Source organism: Desmodus rotundus, chromosome 8, assembly GCF_022682495.2.
Source record: "Desmodus rotundus isolate HL8 chromosome 8, HLdesRot8A.1, whole genome shotgun sequence".
NCBI lineage: Eukaryota > Metazoa > Chordata > Mammalia > Chiroptera > Phyllostomidae > Desmodus > Desmodus rotundus.
In genome coordinates, this window is record NC_071394.1 from 107,278,757 (window position 1) to 107,298,960 (window position 20,204).

General features: G+C 45.0%; 1 protein-coding gene and 1 non-coding gene across 10 annotated transcripts in view; one reads left to right on the top strand and one right to left on the bottom strand.

Moving 5' to 3' along the window:
* Window positions 1-555: 555 nt before the first annotated feature.
* The window catches only part of NEK11 (NIMA related kinase 11), a 199,258-nt gene continuing 179,609 nt past the window's right edge, over window positions 556-20,204 (bottom strand). For 2 of the 9 annotated variants that reach the window (XM_053929436.2, XM_053929434.2), the window contains one exon: window positions 1,570-2,425. In XM_053929436.2, coding sequence (XP_053785411.1) covers window positions 2,143-2,425 — 283 coding nt within the window. In that variant the 3' untranslated portion in view covers window positions 1,570-2,142. Of the gene's footprint in view, window positions 642-1,566; window positions 2,426-7,486; window positions 7,574-20,204 lie in introns of those variants that run through there. The other 7 variants (XM_053929433.2, XM_053929439.1, XM_053929435.2 and 4 more) reach the window with 7 other exon arrangements.
* Window positions 17,901-18,006, top strand: LOC112310016 (U6 spliceosomal RNA). Its single transcript, XR_002975335.2, has one exon. It is a non-coding gene; the product is annotated as a U6 spliceosomal RNA (small nuclear RNA).

Genomic DNA, 20,204 nt, shown 5'->3' on the forward strand with positions numbered 1-20,204 from the left:
ATAGAAGACAAAAACAAAAAGGAAAAATTAAAGATCTCTGCCAAGAGATTAAAGCAGTAAAAAGGAAGCCAAACCCAGACTAGAGAGGCTGAACTGCCAACAAGGAAGCACATTATCTGGCCAGGAGAAAATGACGGGAAGGAGGAGACGGTGTACGCAGGTCCACACAGGAAGGACACGAGATGGCAGACACCCTCGAAGAAGACTGCTACGAGGAAGAACCCGGAATTCCAGAAAGCGAAGTCAAAGCCGCCCTGAACGTGTTGGGAAGAAATACATCACCAGGAGTAGATGGGATACCGGCAGAATTATTTCAACCCACACTGAGCGCAGCTGAGGAGGAAAACATCCCCCAAGTGTAATATGAAAACGTTACTTTCTTGTATCATCTTAAACCCTGTGCGGCTGCTCCCAGGGAGCCCAATGAAAGGTAAGCATGCGCTTCTTTCCTAAGACATGGGGCTGTCATCCCAAATGGTCTTTCTTCTTAGCTCTGCTTTCTTTTAAGCCTTCTCTGATGAGGTACAGCACCAACCCCAGGGGCGCCAGTTGTTTTCAATCTGCACCTGTCTTCCTAGACATGGGAGGGGTCAGAACATGTCACCCCAAATGTGGCACACTGGCATATGGATTATGTTGAGCTGAAAGCAGATAAGAAACAGCAGCTGTTGGCAGAGCTCTCTGCCTTCCCCTTTCTACCCGAAAGCACACACTTCCCAGGAGAAAAGTGCCCTCCTGGGATGTTCCTGTCACTGAGACGTGGTGTCAACGCTGAGATGGGTCTTTGCTAACAAACCTGTTAAACCGACCCTTACCTTCCATTAGTTCCCTCCACATATTTCCCACCCACTTTCCCACAGTTTAACCCCTTTAGGAGTTCCAATCCCTTTTCTTTTGACTGACCACTGCTCCACAAATTGATTGCTCTTTTGTCAAAATAATACATAAGCTCTCCAGCTCAGCGGCTTCGTTGGGGTTTTCACTTCTTTCTAGATAGCTCCCTATGCCATGTGAAAATATGAATATTAAATACAACCTGTGTGCTTTTTCGCCTGGTAATCTGTCCTTGGTCAGTTTAATTCGTAAGCCCCAGGTTAGTTTGTAGAACCTAAGGGGGCAGAGGAAGTCTTTCCTCCCCTATAACACGGTCTTAAACCCAGAGTATTCTCGCCCGGACAGTATCTGAAGCGTGAGTATGTCCTCCATTGAAAGCCCACATGCACCGTGGGTAAGAGCATGGGTGCTGGAATCAGACAGACCTGGGTGCAGTCTCAGCTCAGCTTCTCGTGGCCTTCTGTCTACGCAGTCACCTACCTGGAGCATCCTCAGCCTCGAGCATCCCCAATGGTAATATGGGGTAATTCATTCTCTCTCTGTCTCTCTGTCCCTGACTCTCTCTCTCCTTGGTATAAAGATCCAATATGTTCTTATAATAGTAAGCACAGCACTGGTATGTAATAGGCTCCTAATAAACCAAATGTTAGTTGCTCTAAGTAATAATTACTGTTAGATGGCTATGTAACATTCAACAAGATACTTCTAGATAAAGAAAAGCTAAAACAGGTGATTTATTTGTAACTACAGATAATCTATTTATTAAGCATAAGAGTCTTGAGTCTTCACTACTCCATGCATGAGTCTAAAGAATAAATCACAGGAGAATAACTTTTTGGAATTTTTACAGGTCTATGTACATAGGCACTTCTTGCATGTTAGAGATGGAAGGACAAAAGTGGACCAAAAACAGGTCACCTGAGCCAGGTGTGTCTGACTCCTGGGCAGCAGCTCAGCATGTCAGAGGCCAGTGTCCAACAGCCTTAGAGGGCAGGCTGGCCACAGCCCACAGAGACCCAAGGCAGAGGCGCCAAGTCTGTCCTCCGAGAGGAAGGGGCAAACAGCCATCCTTGGTGGCCCGGCCCCAGGAGAATCCTGGAGGGTACACTTTCAGGGATGCTGTTCTGGAAGCCAAACCCGGTCCATACGCGTATCACAGAGTGGAAACCCAACCATACGGACGGGCCCACGAGACACTGAGCGCAGTCAGACCTGTGTGTCTGCTGCTCTCCAGCTCCTTTGGAGAGGGAATTACAAGTAAAGGTGGTAGCTCCGCCTATGTACTCACCTCCCATGATACAGTTCAGTTTAGGTGCTGAATGGATTTTCACAGAAATTTGTCCCCTTGAACGTGCTTGCTTTTGACATTTGCCTGTTTTGGCTCTGAAGTGTGGGCCCTTCTCCCACTGTGATCAGCAACTGCTCCTCAAAGCAGAGGAGCTGGTCGACTTCAAAACAGTCACTGGCACGAGGCACCACTTTTTCTAGAGATGCTCTGATCTCCGCTTCACTGGCTTTCTGCTGCCTTGCTTTCTTGAGGTAATTATAGACCTCCTCAAATACTTGCGCTCCCAGTTTCTGCACGGCCGACCTGCCGGAGAAGGTAGGAAAGATAAACAAGGTGCCCATGGAGAGCACCTGCAAGAAATGTATTTTTAAATTATTAATGACACAAATCACATTGTAGCCCTGGGACTTAGAGAAAAAAAGAGGGGAAAATAACATGAGATGTCTCTGGTTTGAACATTCAACAATGTATCTTGAATGTTTGTTATGTGCCGGGACCCTTTAGGCACTGGAATACTGTAAGCAAGTGAGCTCCTACCTTCATGGAGCTTGTCTTCCAAGGTAGAGAATAAACAGATGGATTTGAAAATATGTGCATAATAGGATGTCAGGCAGTGCTAAGTGCAATGCAGGATAAAGCAGGGTGAGAGATGGAGACAGGTGAGGGGCAAGGACCGGCATGAAGTGAGGCCCAGTACCAGGGAGGTGGGGGGGAGGGAGAACGGGGGCCCGCAGGCTGAAACATGTCAGAGCAGCATGAGAAAGCTAGAGCGCCGGAGCTGGGAAATGGGGGGAAAGGATGGTGGAATAGGAAATCAGAAATAGTAAGAACGAGAATTAAATGACGGGAGGGAAACATTGGTATATTAACTACAGGTACTTTTCTAGGCACTTAACCTTCACAACAGCTCTTTGAAGGTTTGGGTTTTTTTAAATCCCTATTTTACAGAAGAAGAAACTGCGGTTTAAGGGGTAAGGTAATTTGGTTAATTCCCACCGAGCCCTGTATTTGCCTGAAGTCCTTGTCTGTGAGCAGCCACGCTCTGCGCACCGTCAGAACCCTATCGCCACACCTAGCGTGCACACTTTGGCTCTCACCCCCTCTCTCTCTTAGCTAGGGTCACGGACTGAAGGCCTGTGGGCAAAACTTGGCCCTGACACATTTTGTTTGGTGGGCATTGTGTTTGCTTTTCTTCTGGCTTACTATTGTTTTTTGTTGTTGTTGTTTCTGGTTTTTTGCAACATTACTCGCTTCATTTTAATTTTATAAGCAAAGCTCAAGTTTCTATGGTGTATTTAAATAGGAAATACAATTTAGAAACCCCTTTAAACCCAGTTTAGAGAGGATATGTTCAGCAGTTGAAAGGATATCATCCTGTAAGTAATTCCAGTCATCAGGAGGACCGGCGAGGAAAACAGAAACGCTTTCTAGCACACTATTGCTTTTCAACGCTTTCATGTAAAAGTCTCCGGGCGGGGCCCGCACTCTGCGCTCTTCACTCTTTTATGCCCTTGGCTCAGCTCGCTCATTTCTTATCATCTTGCGCTTGGCTGCTTCTCATATTCCTCACCCGCCCGACTCAAGGGCATCTGAGTTTTATGAATTCTGATATACGGCTCAACATGTGTGTGTCACATTTTCCTGGTCATTCCTCCACCAGACATTTAGCTTTTCACCGCCACGCTGTGAGTGTCTTTAGAAATACAGCTTTTCCCTTCAGGGGAATATTTTCTGTTGTCATTTCCAGGAGGGCGGCTGATTACATGTGCACTCTCTGGAAACTCATATTTGTACTTGAGATTTCTGCACTTTTCTGTATGTATGTTGAGCTTGATGAAAAGATAAAAAAATTATGTAAGAACGGAATGATTAGGCCAAAAGTAGAAGTATTTGTATGACTTTAACCTTGAAAACAATGCTTCTTTATTCTTCAGTTCAGTGGATTTGGTGAAAAGGAAGATTAGATTTTGGGGTTTTTTTTTCCAGAATTTTTAAAGCATTACAACTGCACAGTAATGTTGAGAATGTTGACAATAATATCGAGGGCACTAATCACAGACTCTTTCACACCTTTTACAAGCTTTCATTGTGCAGTACTATTCAACCTTGTAATCTCTAGAATACGGGATCTAGCTTAGGCATCGTGGCAGATAAAAAGAGGTAACTGGTCCCACGCTAGTTGAGAGGCTAGTAATTATAACACAAGCGATACGCATTTTAAATTTTAACTAGCATTTCATGGTACTTTAGAGTTTTCAAAATGCTTTCGTGTTCATTATCTCAAAACGATCCTTGTGAACTAGGCAATTTGTTGAACATTTATCTCAGTTTTGCAGATGAGATAAGTAGGTTGACTTTTAAAAACTCACACAGCTAGTTAGTGATGGAGCTTAAACTCAGACTCAACTCAAACCTGGGGAATTGGAACTTTGAGCGCTGGAGAGAGCAAGGCCCAGGGCCCCACACAATGTGGCTTGCATAGGTCTCCCACCTCCTGCCAAGAGATTATCAGGACTGATCACAGGATGCCTCCCATCCCTAGTCACCTGCACCACTCTGGTGTTTTCCTTTTCCTCTTCCTTCTCCTCCTACTGGCCCCCCCGCCCCCTCCTTTTGTGGGTGTTTGTTTCTCTCTCCTGCTCCTCTAATGAGGGCACCAGCTCTGTGAGGGAGGGGCCCAGTGACTAGAACAGGGCCAGGCACACAGAAGGTGCTCAGGAAATATTTATAGAACGGCGGAATGACTCAGACAGCCACTGAGTATCACAAGAAAAGCATAAAGTGCTATGAAAGTTTACAGCTGGGAAAATCAGAGAATGGCCTATGGAGGAGGAGGAGGCACCCTCTCATCTGGGCCACGGCAGCTGGAGGGAAGCCAGGGGCAGCCAATGGGGGGGGGGGCCCTGGGGAACCAGAGAGTCCGTTTGGCAGGTGAGCAGTGTGCATAAAGAAGAGAATGAGAACCAGATTAACAAAAGATTAAAGAAACCTTCAAATTTGACAAGTAATATCACCCATTGGCGGCAAAGAAGCCCAACATCCCCTGAAGCCATGATAACTAAGAGGTTTTGAGCTTTCTCTATGTGCCGGGCTCTGTTCTGGGCGTCTCCTCTCATTAGCCCATTAAATTCTCATAAAACCCTGTGGATAGATATTGCTACTCCTATTTTACAGCTGAGGAAACTGAGATATAAGAGGGTGTTAAATAATTTGCCCAAACCACAGTGCTGTACACCTGAAACTAACATATTATTGAATGTCAACTGTAATTGAAAAAAATAAAAATTTGAATTAAAAAAGTGAAAGACAATGTTTACAAACCATAACTGCCATCATCTGAGGATATTTTTCAAATAAACAATCTGGAAAGTGAGCCTAAAAAGTAAAGTTGTTAAGACAGTAGATTCTGCCCTGGCTGGCGTGGCTCAGTGGATTTGGGTGCCGGCCTGCAAACCGAAAGGTTGCCGGTTTGATTCCCAGTCAGGGCACGTGCCTGGGTTGCAGGCAGGTTCCCCAATTAGGGAAGTGCAAAAGGCAACCAATTGATGTGTCTCTCTCACATTGATTTTTCTCTCCCTCTCTTTTCCCCTCTCTTCCCCTCTCTCTAAAAATAAATAAATAAAATCTTAAAAAAAAAAAAGACAGCAGATTCCAAGATTTCTTATCACAAGGAGAATTTTTTCTTTTTATTGTATCTACATGAGATGATGGATGTTAAGTAGCCCTATTGTGATAATCGTTTCACAAGATATGTAAATCAAACCATCAAGCTGTATACCTTAAACGTATACAGTGATGCATGGCAAATATTTCCCAATAACATTGGAAAATAAAAACAAAAAACAAAAAATAGCTTGCCCGTTGCCACATAGCTTTTATGCGGTGGAGCTGGGGTGTGTAGGTTCCCGCCAGGACTCGATGGATCAGAGAGACCAAAGTTGAGTCATGTCTCAACCCTTCACTGGCTGTGTGACCTGGGTCCAGTTAACACCTCGGAGCCTTAAATTTTCACATTTAAGTGGAGATTACACACACGGACACACTCAGGCTCTTAATAGCCTTTGTTTTACTACCACATCGCTGCTGCCTTCCCAGAGGCGAATTGCACAGTTATCCCATTTTGGTTTAACTGGAAGCATCGAGCAATTTTTTAGTTCCACCTCTGGTTAAGAAACTACTTTAAATGTTTTTACCTCCTCTGACTGAATTTGAGAAACAAATGACACAGGAAAGCCAGTGGCACAGTGGGAGTAAAATGATAATGTCCTTTTGTAGAAATAATCAAGAAAACCTAGTTTAGCGGAAAGCATTAAGAGAACATATAGATTATTCTTCAGGCACAGTTTAAAAAAAAAACTTGCAAATGATTTTATAGAACATAAGAAATCCCTGCACATCAAATATGTATGAGCCACTGCAGGAATAGAATGGTGCAATGTATTTTCCCTTAATACTGCTGTGTTAACGATCTTTGGGTGCTAACAGACATCAGGAATCCTTATTAAGGATGGATTCGGTACTCCTCTCCATGCCTAGCATTTCCAATGGCTGGCGGTGAATCTGCTGGGCAAAAACAGAACAGTTCTCTCTACAGATCTCTCCAGATGCCACACTGTGGGTGCCAGGAGACGGGGGACAGCCCCAGATGAGACACGTGACTGTCAGGCCCTTTCTCTGAGAGGTGCTTCTCTTCTGTGCTGTCCGCGCTGGGCAGCAGAACCTTGAGTACCACTGTTGGTTGGGTGCCCTGTGAAGGCTGACCAGCCACTCCTGTGAGAGTTACTTTATTCATGACCTGAACACCCTCCATCGTGCATCATCAGTAAAGGAAGGTACATAAACTCACTGATTAAAAACAGAATCCAGCAAAATTTTGTTTACAAGAGACACACTTAAAACATAGGGCACTGCGCGACTGAGCGTAAACACTCAGACAAAAGGTGTGCCAGGCAAATAACAAACAAAAGAAATCTGGGGGTGGCTGTATTGATCTGAGACAAAATAGACTTTAAGGAAAAAGTGTTATTAAGAGAAGGAATGCCACCAGGTAATGAAAACAGTTCAATTTACCGGGAAGAAATTAAAACTTAAAACGAGCATGCATCTAATAAAGTAGAATCAAAACACGCAAAGCGCTGGAGGCAGAAACTCTCAGATATGTCTTCATAGCGCAGGATTTCAATACTCCTTGCTCGGTTGTTGGTAAGTGAACACTTGAAAAATTAGTAGTAATTTAGAAAACCCGAATATACTTAAAAAGCTAAACTTCATAGGTATATATGGGACACTCTCCCTCCCTGACGATTAGAGAATCCACATTGTTCCCAGATTCTCTTGTAACATTTACAAAAACTGACCACATACCAGACGCCAGTGCAAGTCTCAACATGTTTCAACCACTTGGTTTTCTACGAAATGTAGTTATCAGACCACAGTGTAATTGACAGAAATCTGTAACAAGAATATGGATTAAAAATTATTGTTTTTAAATTTATTTATTCGAAGTAAGTTATGGGTCAATGAAGAAAATAGGCATGCTATAAACAGATGCATCTGAAGCCAGAGGAGAAGTGATAGTGTTCTCGCATTGTAATATTGCAGTGTAAATTTATTCTGGCACTTGCAAACACGCTGTAATAATTCTGCAACGAGTATTTTAGGAATCATAAAATAGAAAGTTCTATTTAACGGGACTCTCTTGCTGTTGCCTAAGATTTGAGAAGAGAGGGAATGCTCCCTGTGCCGTTCAAATTAAAAAAGGGCTCCAAGTTTGCGCTTTCAAAGGGAGGGAGGGGACGAAGGACGGGAAAGGGGCAGGAACTACCTCTTCAGTTAGGTGGGTGTCTCACATAAAAAAAGAACTTACAACTTCAAATGAAGAGAACTTATATTTTCTTTCCTTTTCATCTATTTCTTCCTAGGCTCCATATCCTTAAGAAATTTGATCCTCTTATGCAAAAGTCTTCCAAGTGTTTCAGGGATCCCAGAACGGCTTAGTCCAGATGCTTCATTTGCAGGCCAGCGCCCTCGGGGCTGGGTCACGTCCTGCCCAGGCCGATGGGGAACACAGGCCTTGGAGAAGCCTCCCAGGGTTCTGAAGAAGCTCCAGCTGCCTGGAGCGAATCCCCAGTTGTGTGGGGCTGACTCCGCAGCTGAAAACTCCATTAAGCCACAAGAGAGCAGTTTCTCTCCCTGCTGCCTACTTCCTCCAAACTCAGTCTCTCATCCTCCGAATTCCTTTACTGACTTCTTCTCAAGTGTACATTTTATTTGCAAACAATACCTTTTATCACATCCAGTTATTTGCCCACCAATTATTGAGCGTTCTGTGTGGTCTCTGTCCCTCTCAGAGCTCTAAAGAAGAGGACTGTGCCTGCTTAGGTCTATAAGGATGCCATAGAAAATGCCCTCACGTGTTAAATATTATTGTAACTTTGAAACAACCTCACACTTACAGAAGAGTTACAGTTATAGCACAAAGAACTCTTTTTTCTCTGAGCCTTTTGAGAATAAGTGGCCCTGATGCCCCTTTCCCCCCATACTTTGTATTTTCTGCAAATAAAGACACTGTCTTACATAATCACAAAACAGCCGTCAAAATCAGGAAACTAACACTGACACGTTACCATCTTCTAATTCTCTAATACATTCGTGTTTCCCCAATTGGCCAGTAATGCCTCTTATAGCAAAAGGATCCAGGCCAAAATAATCCTGGGTTACATTTATTTGTCATGTCTCTCTAGGCTCCTTCACTGACCTTGACACTTTCAAAGGTCTGAAGCAAGTTATTTTGCAGAATGACCTTCAATTTGTGTTGCCCCAGCCTGTGGGAGTTACCAACACCCACCCTCTGGCCATCCCTCCTTTTTTGTGCTAGCCGGGAAGGCAGGAGTAGAGCCTTCTGGGAGCATGACTAGAGAACCCCACATTACAGATCAAGAAGAGTGTCCCTTGCCTTGCCCTGGTAGTAACAGTGTTATCTTGTTGCTTTCAGATGCCTAGTTCACAACTCTTCCCTACAGTTTGTTCCTACCGTACTGTAAGAAAAAAGGCGTCGTCTCAGGGAAAGCAGCAGCTTGGGAAGAAGTTTCCAGGGGCTCAGGGACAGAATGCCCTGGGCATTCTACCTATGTGATAGCTCCGCTTGACTGTCTTCCAGTCATCATGCCCAAGTGAATTTCTGATCTTCCCTCCAAAATACCCTTACGCTGCTGCTTTCCCCATTTCTGTTCACATCAGTGCCTGCCTTCCAAATTGCTCAGGCCCAAACCTTTTGAGTCACTCTCGATTCCCTTCTGATCTCATTTGCCAGTAGCCCAGTGTCTGATAATCAGACTACTGAGTAAACGCTGTCAGCTCCATTTTCAAAATGTATCCAGGATCCTAACACTTCTCCCCATTCCCACCACCACCACCTGGCCCAGGTGACCGTGCTCTCTTACCTGATTGCTGCCATAGCCTCTCGGTTGGTCTCCTGCTTCCACCCTCACTCTCACGCAGTCTGCTGTCAACTCAGTAACCACGGTGAGCCACGTCCCTTCGCTCCTCTGCGCCAAGCCCTCTCTGTAGCTCCTATTGGCTTCCCCATCTCACTCAGAGTGAAAGCAAGGTCCCTCCACTGGTCTACAGTATTCTGAATGATCTTCCCACTATACTTCGCCCAACACATCTCTTCCCTCCCGCCATTCCAGCTACACTCAGCCACTTCATCTTCTTCAAACACACCAGGCACATCCACCCCAGGGCTTCGGCACTTGCTATTCCCTCTGACGAGAATGCTCTTTCTCCAGATGTGCATATGTCTCATCCCCCCACTCCTCCAAGTCTCTGCCCTGGGTCATCTTTTCAGAGAGACCTATCCTGTCCACCCTCTTCACAACTAGGGGGTAACCTTTGCCCCCATTCTGTACCGCCTATCCACCATCCCATATTTTCTTCTTAGCACTTGTTATTCCTAGCATACTCTGCTTTCCCCATGTATTTTATGATGTGTCAATCACCCCACTGGAATATAGGGTCCATAGGGTGGGGATTATTTTCACCTTTTTTTCTCCACTGCCTGCAACAGTGCCTGGCACATAGCAAGTACACAATAAATACTTGTTGGACAAAGGAATGGATACCTTGGAAGCCAAATAAAAGGGAAATATAGTAATGTCATGTAATTTTATCTTCAAAATATATGCATTCCTAGTGCTTATTCTAAGAATTAGCACACAGTGAAATTACAACGTACTTTTGCAAAATATAACATCACTTTTATGATGTTTAGTTGTGTTTTGAGATAAAGCTCCAATCGAGTGTAGTTTTCAGTATTTCATAGGATATTTTCATCCTTATTTCAAGTCGACTGGCTTTATGGGGCCTGTGCTATCATCTTTGGATAAAAATGACCTCTTCTATTTCTGAGTGGGAAGAAACATAACTTATTTTTTAAAAAATCCTATGTGGAAGGGACTGCATTCCTGCCACCTTCTTTCACCCGTGCACAGCCGGGGCTGCAGCTGTGGGGCTGCATGTCGCAGGCCTGGAGAAGGTGACTCCTGGGGCCCTCAGTTCCTCAGCGGCAACGAGCAGCCGGGACAGCTCTGCTCAGCAGACACCACTGTCTGCCACCGGAGTTAAATAAGGCAGCAAGCAGCAGAGAAGGGGCTTCGAGCCTCCTGCTCTAAACAGTGTTTTTGCTTAACAGCGGAAAATGTTTAGCACGTTTCCCCCTCCTGGAAAAACAACAGGCAATTTCTCTTCAGGGAGATGGAGAGGGAATGAGTTTCCACCAGTTCTGATGGGTCATCAAGTTCAAAAGCTCCCTTATTCCTACCACTTTAGAAGAACTAACAGGAAAAGCATCTCCCCCTTGCCTGGGAGCTGATTTACCTTGCAAACCATTTCTCTGCCCGGTAAAATTCCCCAGTAATGGCTGTATAGGTATTTTTGTTTCCAGATTAACTAACCACTTAGAGTGCACAACTGAAAGCAAAGGACCTTTGTTTTGCTGTTCTGCTCCACCACTCAACTCAGAGCCCACTGGGGACACACGACCTTTCTTAGTCACTTCTGCATCCAGCACAATCCTGGCACAACACAGCACCCAAGTCACTCACTCAGCACATTCTTAGTAAGTACTCAGTCTATGCCAAGTGTGGGGGAGGCAGCCACATGCCTCTGACCTCGCAGAACTCATGTGTTAGTGGGAGGATGACATATGTTCACCAGGTAAACAAACAAACAAGGTAATTTCAGATTCTTGTCAATGCTACGGAGAGAAAAAGGCAGGGAAATGGAAGAGAGCAGGGCTGAGAGCAAAGGGTTTAGACCCCTAGAGAGGGGTGGAGGTAGAGAAGCCATTTCTGGGGATTTGGTGGAGGCCCCTGTCTGACCCCAGGCCCTGTCTGAAAGGTGGGGCAGCTCCCCCATCTTTCTGATGAACCCTGAGGCAGAGGAAGCCAGTCCTGCCTCCACCGTGGTGGGGATGGGGCTAACGTACAATGGAGGCCCACGCACGTCTAGATAATGAACAGTTGAGAGCCAAGCTAGCAGACTCTTAAGTAAAGTATGACCTACCTAAAATAACTGATATATCTTCCCTTTGTTTCTGTAGCCCGCTGATTTTCACTGTGTTTTATTCCATTGCTGCTTCTCTTCCTAAAGTACATCTCAGGTTGTTTCTGTCCCTCACTAACCCCACATCACTTTTGTTAAAAAGGCTGTCGTGAACATTCTTTGCACACATCTGGGATTTGTATTCCTTAAACTACAAAATACAAGCACGTATGGAAAACTGAGCTTTTCAGACACAGGTCCTACATCAAGCCATTATTTTCGGATTGATTTACCATCATTCATATTTGATCCTTTGTACTGGCTTCAAAATGGAGTTTTATAATAGGAAAATACAATCCAGAGAGAGATAGATGATTTGAAAGTCAGAATTACGGAGTTTTTGAAAAGTAGCAAGGAATTTACCTAATCAAACATCTTCATTTTATCGAGAAGGAGACTGATTCCAAAATGGGGAAGGGACTTGCCCATGGTGAGCAGTGGGCTACACGGACTGCGGAGCCTACACGGGGCCTCCCCCGGGGTGGACGTGCGTTTGAAATAAATATGAAATAAAAAGGTCCCCTGGCTTTCCCTCCTGTTCTCTAAGCTCCACTAAGCAGAGCACTGTGACGTGCAGACCACTGTGCTTCCCTCCATCAATTCAAACCACATTTTTCAAAGGTCAGTTTCATCCCAGTTTTGCTGAGTAGAAGCAAAGATCAGAAGATGTAATAGATTTTCTAATCAAATGTAACACGAATAATTTGATTCACAAAGAAAATGAAATCACAAAAGGAAATTAGAGTATAAATATATTTGGAAGGATTTCTCAGAGCAAGGATGAGTTGTTTTTTTTAAGTGTCGTGCCTACTTTTTAAAAGACTTTATTTGTTTATTTTTAGAGAGAGGGGAAGGGAAGGAGAAAGAGAGGGAGAGAAACATGGATTGGTTGCCTCTCGTATGCACCCCGACCTGCAACCCAGGCATGTGCCCCCACTGGGAATCGAACCAGCAACCCTTTGCTCTGAGGGACAAGGCCCAACCAACTGAGCCGCACCGGTCAGGGCAGGATACGTTTTTATGGTTGGGAAACTATGGGTTCCCTTGGAGAAGAATGAACTTTAAAAGTCGCCTTTCATTTGGTGAGCTTCCACAATGACTCCCTCCTTGAATGAATATTAGGTGCCCCCGAGTCCTCGTATCACATAGTCCTCATCCCCCCTGCATTCCTTGGAGGAGATAATCTGGAGGACGTGACCATCGGTTGACCTAAGAACTGGACTCAGGCAACCAGAGGCTCCTCACCCCCACTGCCGTGCTTGACATGTACTCTCCTCCAATGTTCCCACAATGCGACCCATTTTCAAGGGCTCGCTATTGAGAGAGAAAGGTGTCGTCGTAATCATCTGGATGGTGTACATAACTGAATGCAGTTAAGGCCTCTACAGAAACTTTTAAGTCTTGGCAGGTGGGTGTGGAAAACTCTCCTCCTTGTGGCCGACTAAGATGAACCTCGTAAGTTCCTCACTCATCAAAACTGCCACCTACCAACCTTGAGTGGTCTGCCTCCTTCTTTGGTCTCTCTTTGCCCTCTGTGTACAGGGTCCAGTTTCAGATTTCACTCAGGAAGCTCCTGATGTTGCAAGCGAACACCTATAGAGTCCAGCTTAGTAAGAATCCCCCACCCTTCAGCCTAAGCAAGTTCCTCTTAGTCATTTTTCCATCCACTGACCCCGTCATGCTGCCCTGTGGCTATAAATCCCCAGCCGCCACCCCTGGTATATTCAGAGCTGAGTTCCCTCTCTCTCCCCCATTGCAGCAATCTTGAATGCAGTCTTCCTTGCCTGTTTCACTTCTGTACGGTGCAATTTTTCTTAAACAGTATTCACCTTTCAGTGTCAGAGGGTCACTGGGTCCCCTATTACCAACTGCCCGTGATTAGAACAGCTTTGCCTTGGCTGAACTGAGACAGTCTCAGTGCATGGCGGACACAGGAACCTATCATCAGTGTCGCCCTTTCCACTCTCTGAAGTATCGTCTGGACAATAAATCTTATGGTCACCCACACGTGGTGTGAGACTTATTGGCTAGAGGCCCTCAATGACAAGAGAACCTGCTGGACTTTGAAAACGGTGCTACAACCCTGACCAGCATGGCTCGGTGAGTTGAGTGTCCTCCCCAAAATGAAAGGTCACAGACTCCATTCTCGGTCAGATTCTCGGTCAGATTCCCGGTCAGGGCACAGGCCTGGGTTGCGGGCCGGTCCCCCGTTGGGGCAAGTGTGAGGCAACTGATCCATGTTTCTCTCACACGTCAACGTTTCTCTCCCTCTCTTTCTCCCTCCCTTCTCCTCTCTCTAAAAATACATTTAAAAAGAAATGGAGCTACAGCAATTACAAAGGACAAAAGAGAGCAGATTCATTAAATGAGGACACTCCTTTTGATCCTGACCCCTGAGGTATTGTTACATCTGATTTATAACATTTTATGTCCAAATTAAAATGTTTCTCCACAAGGAAAAATGACTATTTTCATCACATCTCTCAACCATGTTCACACATCACCCTTATTATGCCTTTCCTTTGATCACTGCAGATGGGTTTGTCACAGCACACTTCCCCAGAATGTGACGAGCATTCCAGAGTGGGAGGGAAGGAGAAAGGGAGGGCGGAGACAGAGAGACAGGGAGACCAGGAAGGCCAGTGTGCTGCGGGCCTTAGGAAAAGCGGATGATGCTGGGGAATCAACACTGAATTCTCTGGCGAACTGAATTAAAGGACTGAAGTGAATTTGCAAAACAACTATTGAAGCTGACACGTCCTCTTAACAAGTGGGGACAAATCAAGACTGAGCTGTGTTTTCACCTGCTATGGGGAGAGGGCAGGGCAGGACAGGAGGGAGCTCCCTAAAGCCTTTCAGGGGGAAACACCGGGTTTCTTAATCGTCTTTTGTCCAGAAGCCAAAGGAGAAAATCTCTCATCATGGTGAGGTGTGCCAAGTGGTTTTGAGCAATGGGTCTGTGAGCTACTTCCACTTACCTTGACCGTATCTGTCAGAGGCCCTTATCCTGCAGAGCTTTCCCAGGACCCAGAGCGTAGAGGGAGAACTGCAGGCCCTTGGGTAGGCTCTCAGGCATGAATGCCCCAGTGGGGGGAGGCCGGAGGGCAAAGGGTTGGATCAGACAATCTCCAAAGTTCCCTCCTGCCAGGAGGTCTAAGATTCTGTCCTCTAGTGGGCTCTCATCATAGGCCTGTTAGCCCCATTTAACACGCAGAAAGAGACAAACGAGGAGAGAGCAAGTTCACTGAAAAGGAGCTGGATGGAGCATCTTGTCCTGCAGGATCAGGCTGTTGACTTAGAAAAAACCAACCAAGGCCACCGGAAGGATGTTCTATGAAAACCTCGGCCCCCAGGGAGATCCTGGCCCTGCAGAGTCACGGCCCCCGAGTGCTGGTTAGAAACGCAGACTCGCAGACCCCGCCCCCGAGCCTGCTTTCAGCAGCACCCCAAGTGACCCACATGCACTTTAGAGTTGGAAACACTGGCTTGAGCCGTGGGTTATGTTGTGAATAGCAACACTCTAAAAAGCAAAAAGCTATGAACTAGCTTTTGACAGAGAATTCAGATGCTTTTATGAAATCAGGCCAGCTTTCCAAGCACAGAGGCATCACTTCCCACACCAGAACCCTCTACCGAATTACTAAATGCACTTTTTTTTTTACAAAGTGAGTTTAAATAGGATAAGAATAATAGAAAAGAGAACCCCATCAATTCCAGGCTGAAGCTCAAGCTCTCCCCTCCCCGCCCCCCACCTTCTTCTTTTCTTCTCCCCGGATCCCCGGTGCACAGATTTGTATTGATAATAACCTGGGGTGCACAGCACATTGTCAGCGCTATGTTTGTCTTCAGAGGAGGACACCAGCCTCGTCTGGGTGGAGATATGAAGTGTGTTTGGTCTGGGTCTGCATGGCTGTGTTTGCCCTTGACCTGTTACTGCGTTAACTAGGAGTCTCACAGGGAACCTCTTTCCCTCCAAACTGGGAACTACTGAATTCTGATTTTGTCTTCCTGATGATCTGACTGGGAAGTGACAACCAAGCAAAAACCTGTCTTAATAATTTTTCTCTTTTCTTTGTACCTGGAACAGATATTGCAGGAATCATTTGGCATGACATAAAGTTTTGATTAGGTCTAATACATGGGTAGTTTGGGGATATGCTTGCAAAGAAACAGGAAGAATTCAGTTGAAGGTTTTAGATGAACCATATAAAATTGCTACTTTTACAGGGTAAAAAGAGTAAAATAATGGCAATTTCTTTTAGTCAACCTAATTAGAATGTTTTAGTTTATAATTCTTTGACCTAAGAAATATTAAGAGAATTGAAAAGTGCTATTTGTGGAGGCTGGGTTGTTTCCTCTCCTTGGGGATTTTTTTTGGAAGTTTGGGCAAGTGCTTTGAAGGCTAGATAATCATCTACTCTAAGCAGCCCGGGAGAAATGGGGGGTTCGAAGGTCAGGTTTGGCTATAGCTTTAGGATGAATGTATGTAACTTTGAAGGAAGCTTATTGCCTTCTAAGCGTGTGAAATATGTGAATATTTCAAGGCACTAGACCTTGACACACAAAGTGGGTTTCTTGTCCACTTCCTTGTTATAGGCATGTGCACTTAATACTTGAACTCTGATTGGAGTAAGAAGAGATCTTCCCATTACCAAGTCAACACCACTCTTTAGCAAGAATGCAGGGGAGGAAGAGACAAAGTGAAGTGGGAGCATCTAGTCCCTTTCTCGGTGGGTTACCACAACCATGCTGGGGGCACACTGTGTTCCGCGGTTCCATGGGAGCCCGCCACGGCGTAATTATGGGCCTGAGTGGCTGGCCTGGGACCACACTTCGAGTAGCAACACGGGAAGCATGTTTCGTTTGTGATGGTGTGCCTAGTGCCTTTAAGGGAGCTTGGTGCACAATAGGCATTAAGACCTGTTTCATTTCAAATTTAAAGTTTGTTGAATAAATTATGACTTTTAATAACCAATCACAATAACAAAAATTGAAGACATTGCCTGAGAAATCTTCACGGATTTGGAAACTAATTTGCCAATAAATATCAAGAGTCGTATCCTAAGAGGCAGTAATTATAAGACATTTATCTTAGAAAAGGGTCTAAAATTTGAAAACAAGATTAGGTTAAAAAAGGTTTCTGTCAACATCACATATGAGTTGAAAGAATGGCAAACAACCCAAGAGCCCAAGAGTTATGTTATAGAGAAATTAGAATTTTTTGGAAAATTTGATAACATTGGAAAATGCTCAAGAAAAGTGGGAGAGAAAAGCCATGACACCATGTCCTGCTGTTTTTTAACTTAGCAGTACGTTACAGAAATGTCCCCAATCATTCGAAATGCCGCCAAACTTATGTGTGTCCTGACTATGGAGTATTCTATCGGATGGGAGTATAGTCAGTTATTAACTATGTTTCATAAACACACACATGCACACACACGCTACAAAGGACACAAATGGGACCACCTCACGCCCACTGTTTGGCACCTTCCTTTTCTCAGCGAGCTATGCCATCTCCAGAGCTCATCACCCAAGCTCATCACCCAAGCACACACAGACCTTCCTCCGTTCTTTTTAATGCCAGGATAGTACTGCATCGCAGAGACACACGCTGACTTTTCAAAACAACTCTTATTATTGATACCTTTAGGCTATTTATAGCTTTTTGCTATTAAGACAGTCTTACAACAGTTAGCTTCGACATACACGTTTGTGCATTTACGCAAGTATTTCTGTGGGGTAAATCCTCAAATCGCTGGATCAAAGGCAGTGTTCATTTAAAAAATTTGAATAGACATTGCCAAATTGTCCTCCAAATTATTACACAAATTTGACACCTTTTCAACACTGTGAAAGTAGACCGCTTCATTTTAGAGTGGAGATAACGGACGGGGTGTGGCCGTGTGCGTTCGGACACTGCTAGGGCACAACTGTGACGCGGGGCTCCCTCCGTCCTTGCCTACCTCCCACTTTTTCTTCCTTCCCACCTTCCTTCCTTTTTCCTTCTCTTCCTTCCCCCCTTCCCCTCTTCTCCCTTCCCTTCCTTATAGCTTATTGTTTCATCCAAGGGGAGAAGAGACAGAGGGGAAATTAATGTGAAGGCTAGTGAAGAATTCATGTGGCATTTAGAGAATTGGAAGGAAGCAGGAGATGGGTTTAAACTGGAAGCAAAGTATTGGCTTCGGCAGCACACACACTAATCTGGGCTGGGACAGAAAAGATTAGCATGGCCCCTGCACAAGGATGACATGCAGATTCGTGACGTGTTCCACACTGTTACGGTAACTACGTGAGGTGATGGCTGTGTTAACCACCCTTATCGTGGCATCATTTCACAATGCACACCCATATCAAATCATCTCATTGTACACCTTAAACCCACACAATGTTATATGTCAAGTAGAGCTCAATAAAGATGGGAAAAAAGTTGGAAGCAGAATGGAATGGGGGCACCTGGAAATCTACAGTGTGGGGCAGTCAGACATACTGGGGAGGACAACTTGGATGTGAATTCCTAATCTCCATGGTCCCAACAGTCCCCTGGGAAACTACTAAAAATGCAGGTTCTGATTAGGTAGGTCAGGGGTGGGCCTGAGCTTCTGCCTTTCTAATGGGTTTTCAGGTGATGCTGATGCTTCTGGTCTGGGACCACACTTTGAGGAACAGGACTTAGTTGATAAAGCCCACGGCCAGGAACAACAGGCAGGAGCCTTACCAACCAGTGGGCAGGGCTGGGAGCATTACTGTTAAGAGCCAGGAGCGCCTCCTGCAAATATTACAAGGCGGTAAAGTAACCAGCTGGCTCAGTCACTACTGCTCCACCTGTCAGATTCAGCCTGGCCCACAACAGCATCCAGACCAAACGCTACATTCAAACCTATGCTGTTTTTTTCCACTCTTCCAGGAACCCTTACCCGGAAATCAGATCACAGTTTATTTGCTTCATCTCCAATACTTAGCAATAACTTCTGTCACACGGAGTCCTCCAACATTTCCTTGATTTACAAAATATCTGGTATTGCTGACATGGTCCTAGGTTTAAGTGGCGATTGCCTGCCGTAGGTTCAGTCCTGAGGGGGCCAACAACCTGCAGCTGGTGTGACTGAGGCCTCGCCTCATTATTTTCTATAGAGACGAGAAGAACAAAACGGGAACCACATCCCAAAGGCCCAGCATCAAAGTAGCTTCAGCCTGGGCTTTACGGCATTGCGACTTCCTTTGGAAGTAAACTTCCCCACATTCCACTGAAATGTTTTTTGAATATTGTTACATTCCAGCAAAATTTGGATTGTTAATGTATGTTTGGGAACCAGGGAGTTTTTATACCTAATTCTGTGGGATGATTTCTTTGCCATCAGTCCTTGTAAATTAAGGGAAATAGCAATGCTAACTTAAAAAATTCACAAGTTTAAGCTAACAGGAATGCTTTTCACTTCTCTGATCCAAGCCAGACAGTGTTTGACGCTGGGCCATCCAGGTTTTCCCTCACTTAGTTCTGCCCGAGGACAGAGGGAGCGAAGATGGCAGGAAACACACACACCAAGGTGGGAGCATTTGGAGCCATAGGAAAACTAGTTCAGGCATGTTCTCCTTTTCAAAACATAATCAAAAGGACAAGGCTCGGCACAGCACAGGTCTTCCGAACTTTGTCACCCGATGGAGCTGTTGAATGTTCCCCCTGTGTCCAAACCTAGGAAAGGTGTTTGCATTTGAGAAATAGGTTCCGCGTGAGTGTGGGGGGATGTGTGGGGTTTGCTTTATGAGTGATGGACACAGGTTAAGGATACATGAGAAAAGTTTTTGATGTGCTTGTGTTCTCTTTAAAATTTGCTCTAATTAGTGGTTATTAAAATATGATGATTAGCAATTAGGTTGTTTTTATGCTTAATTCATGCCTTCATTTGCATTAAACAGTTCTAGTTGAGTAGAAAATCAGAGAAGCATAATGTTTCCTTGTTTAAAAAAAAAATTAGGCTGTTTGAGCTCTATGTTTATAACCACCGCACTGCTGTCTACCTGGTGTGTGAGGGAAAATAAGCAGCTTTTTGAGAGTTATCTTTATGTATGCACACATAGAAAGCCATAAAAACCCTTATTCTTTGTGTTGATGAATTAAAAGAAATATGAACATGGGAGCTCAGGGGCCTGGCCCAGGACCACTGAATGTCAGGCTCTTTCCCAGCAAAGATGCTGAAGGAGCTGCTCCAGCTTCATGGAGACGCAGGAAGCATATAACCACGGTCTGCTCCGAGACAAACCTCAATCGGTTGTTTCTCGAATGCACCCCAGTCAGGGACCAGATGCACAACTCAGGCATGTGCCCTGATGGAGAACTGAACCGGTGACTTTTTGCTTTGCGGGATGATGCCTAACCAACTGAGCCACACCCGTCAAGGCTATTCCTTAGAGAATTTAAATCAAAATCTGCCTTCAGCTTTGCTCTTCTCCCTTCTTCAAGGGTCACATGCTTTTAATT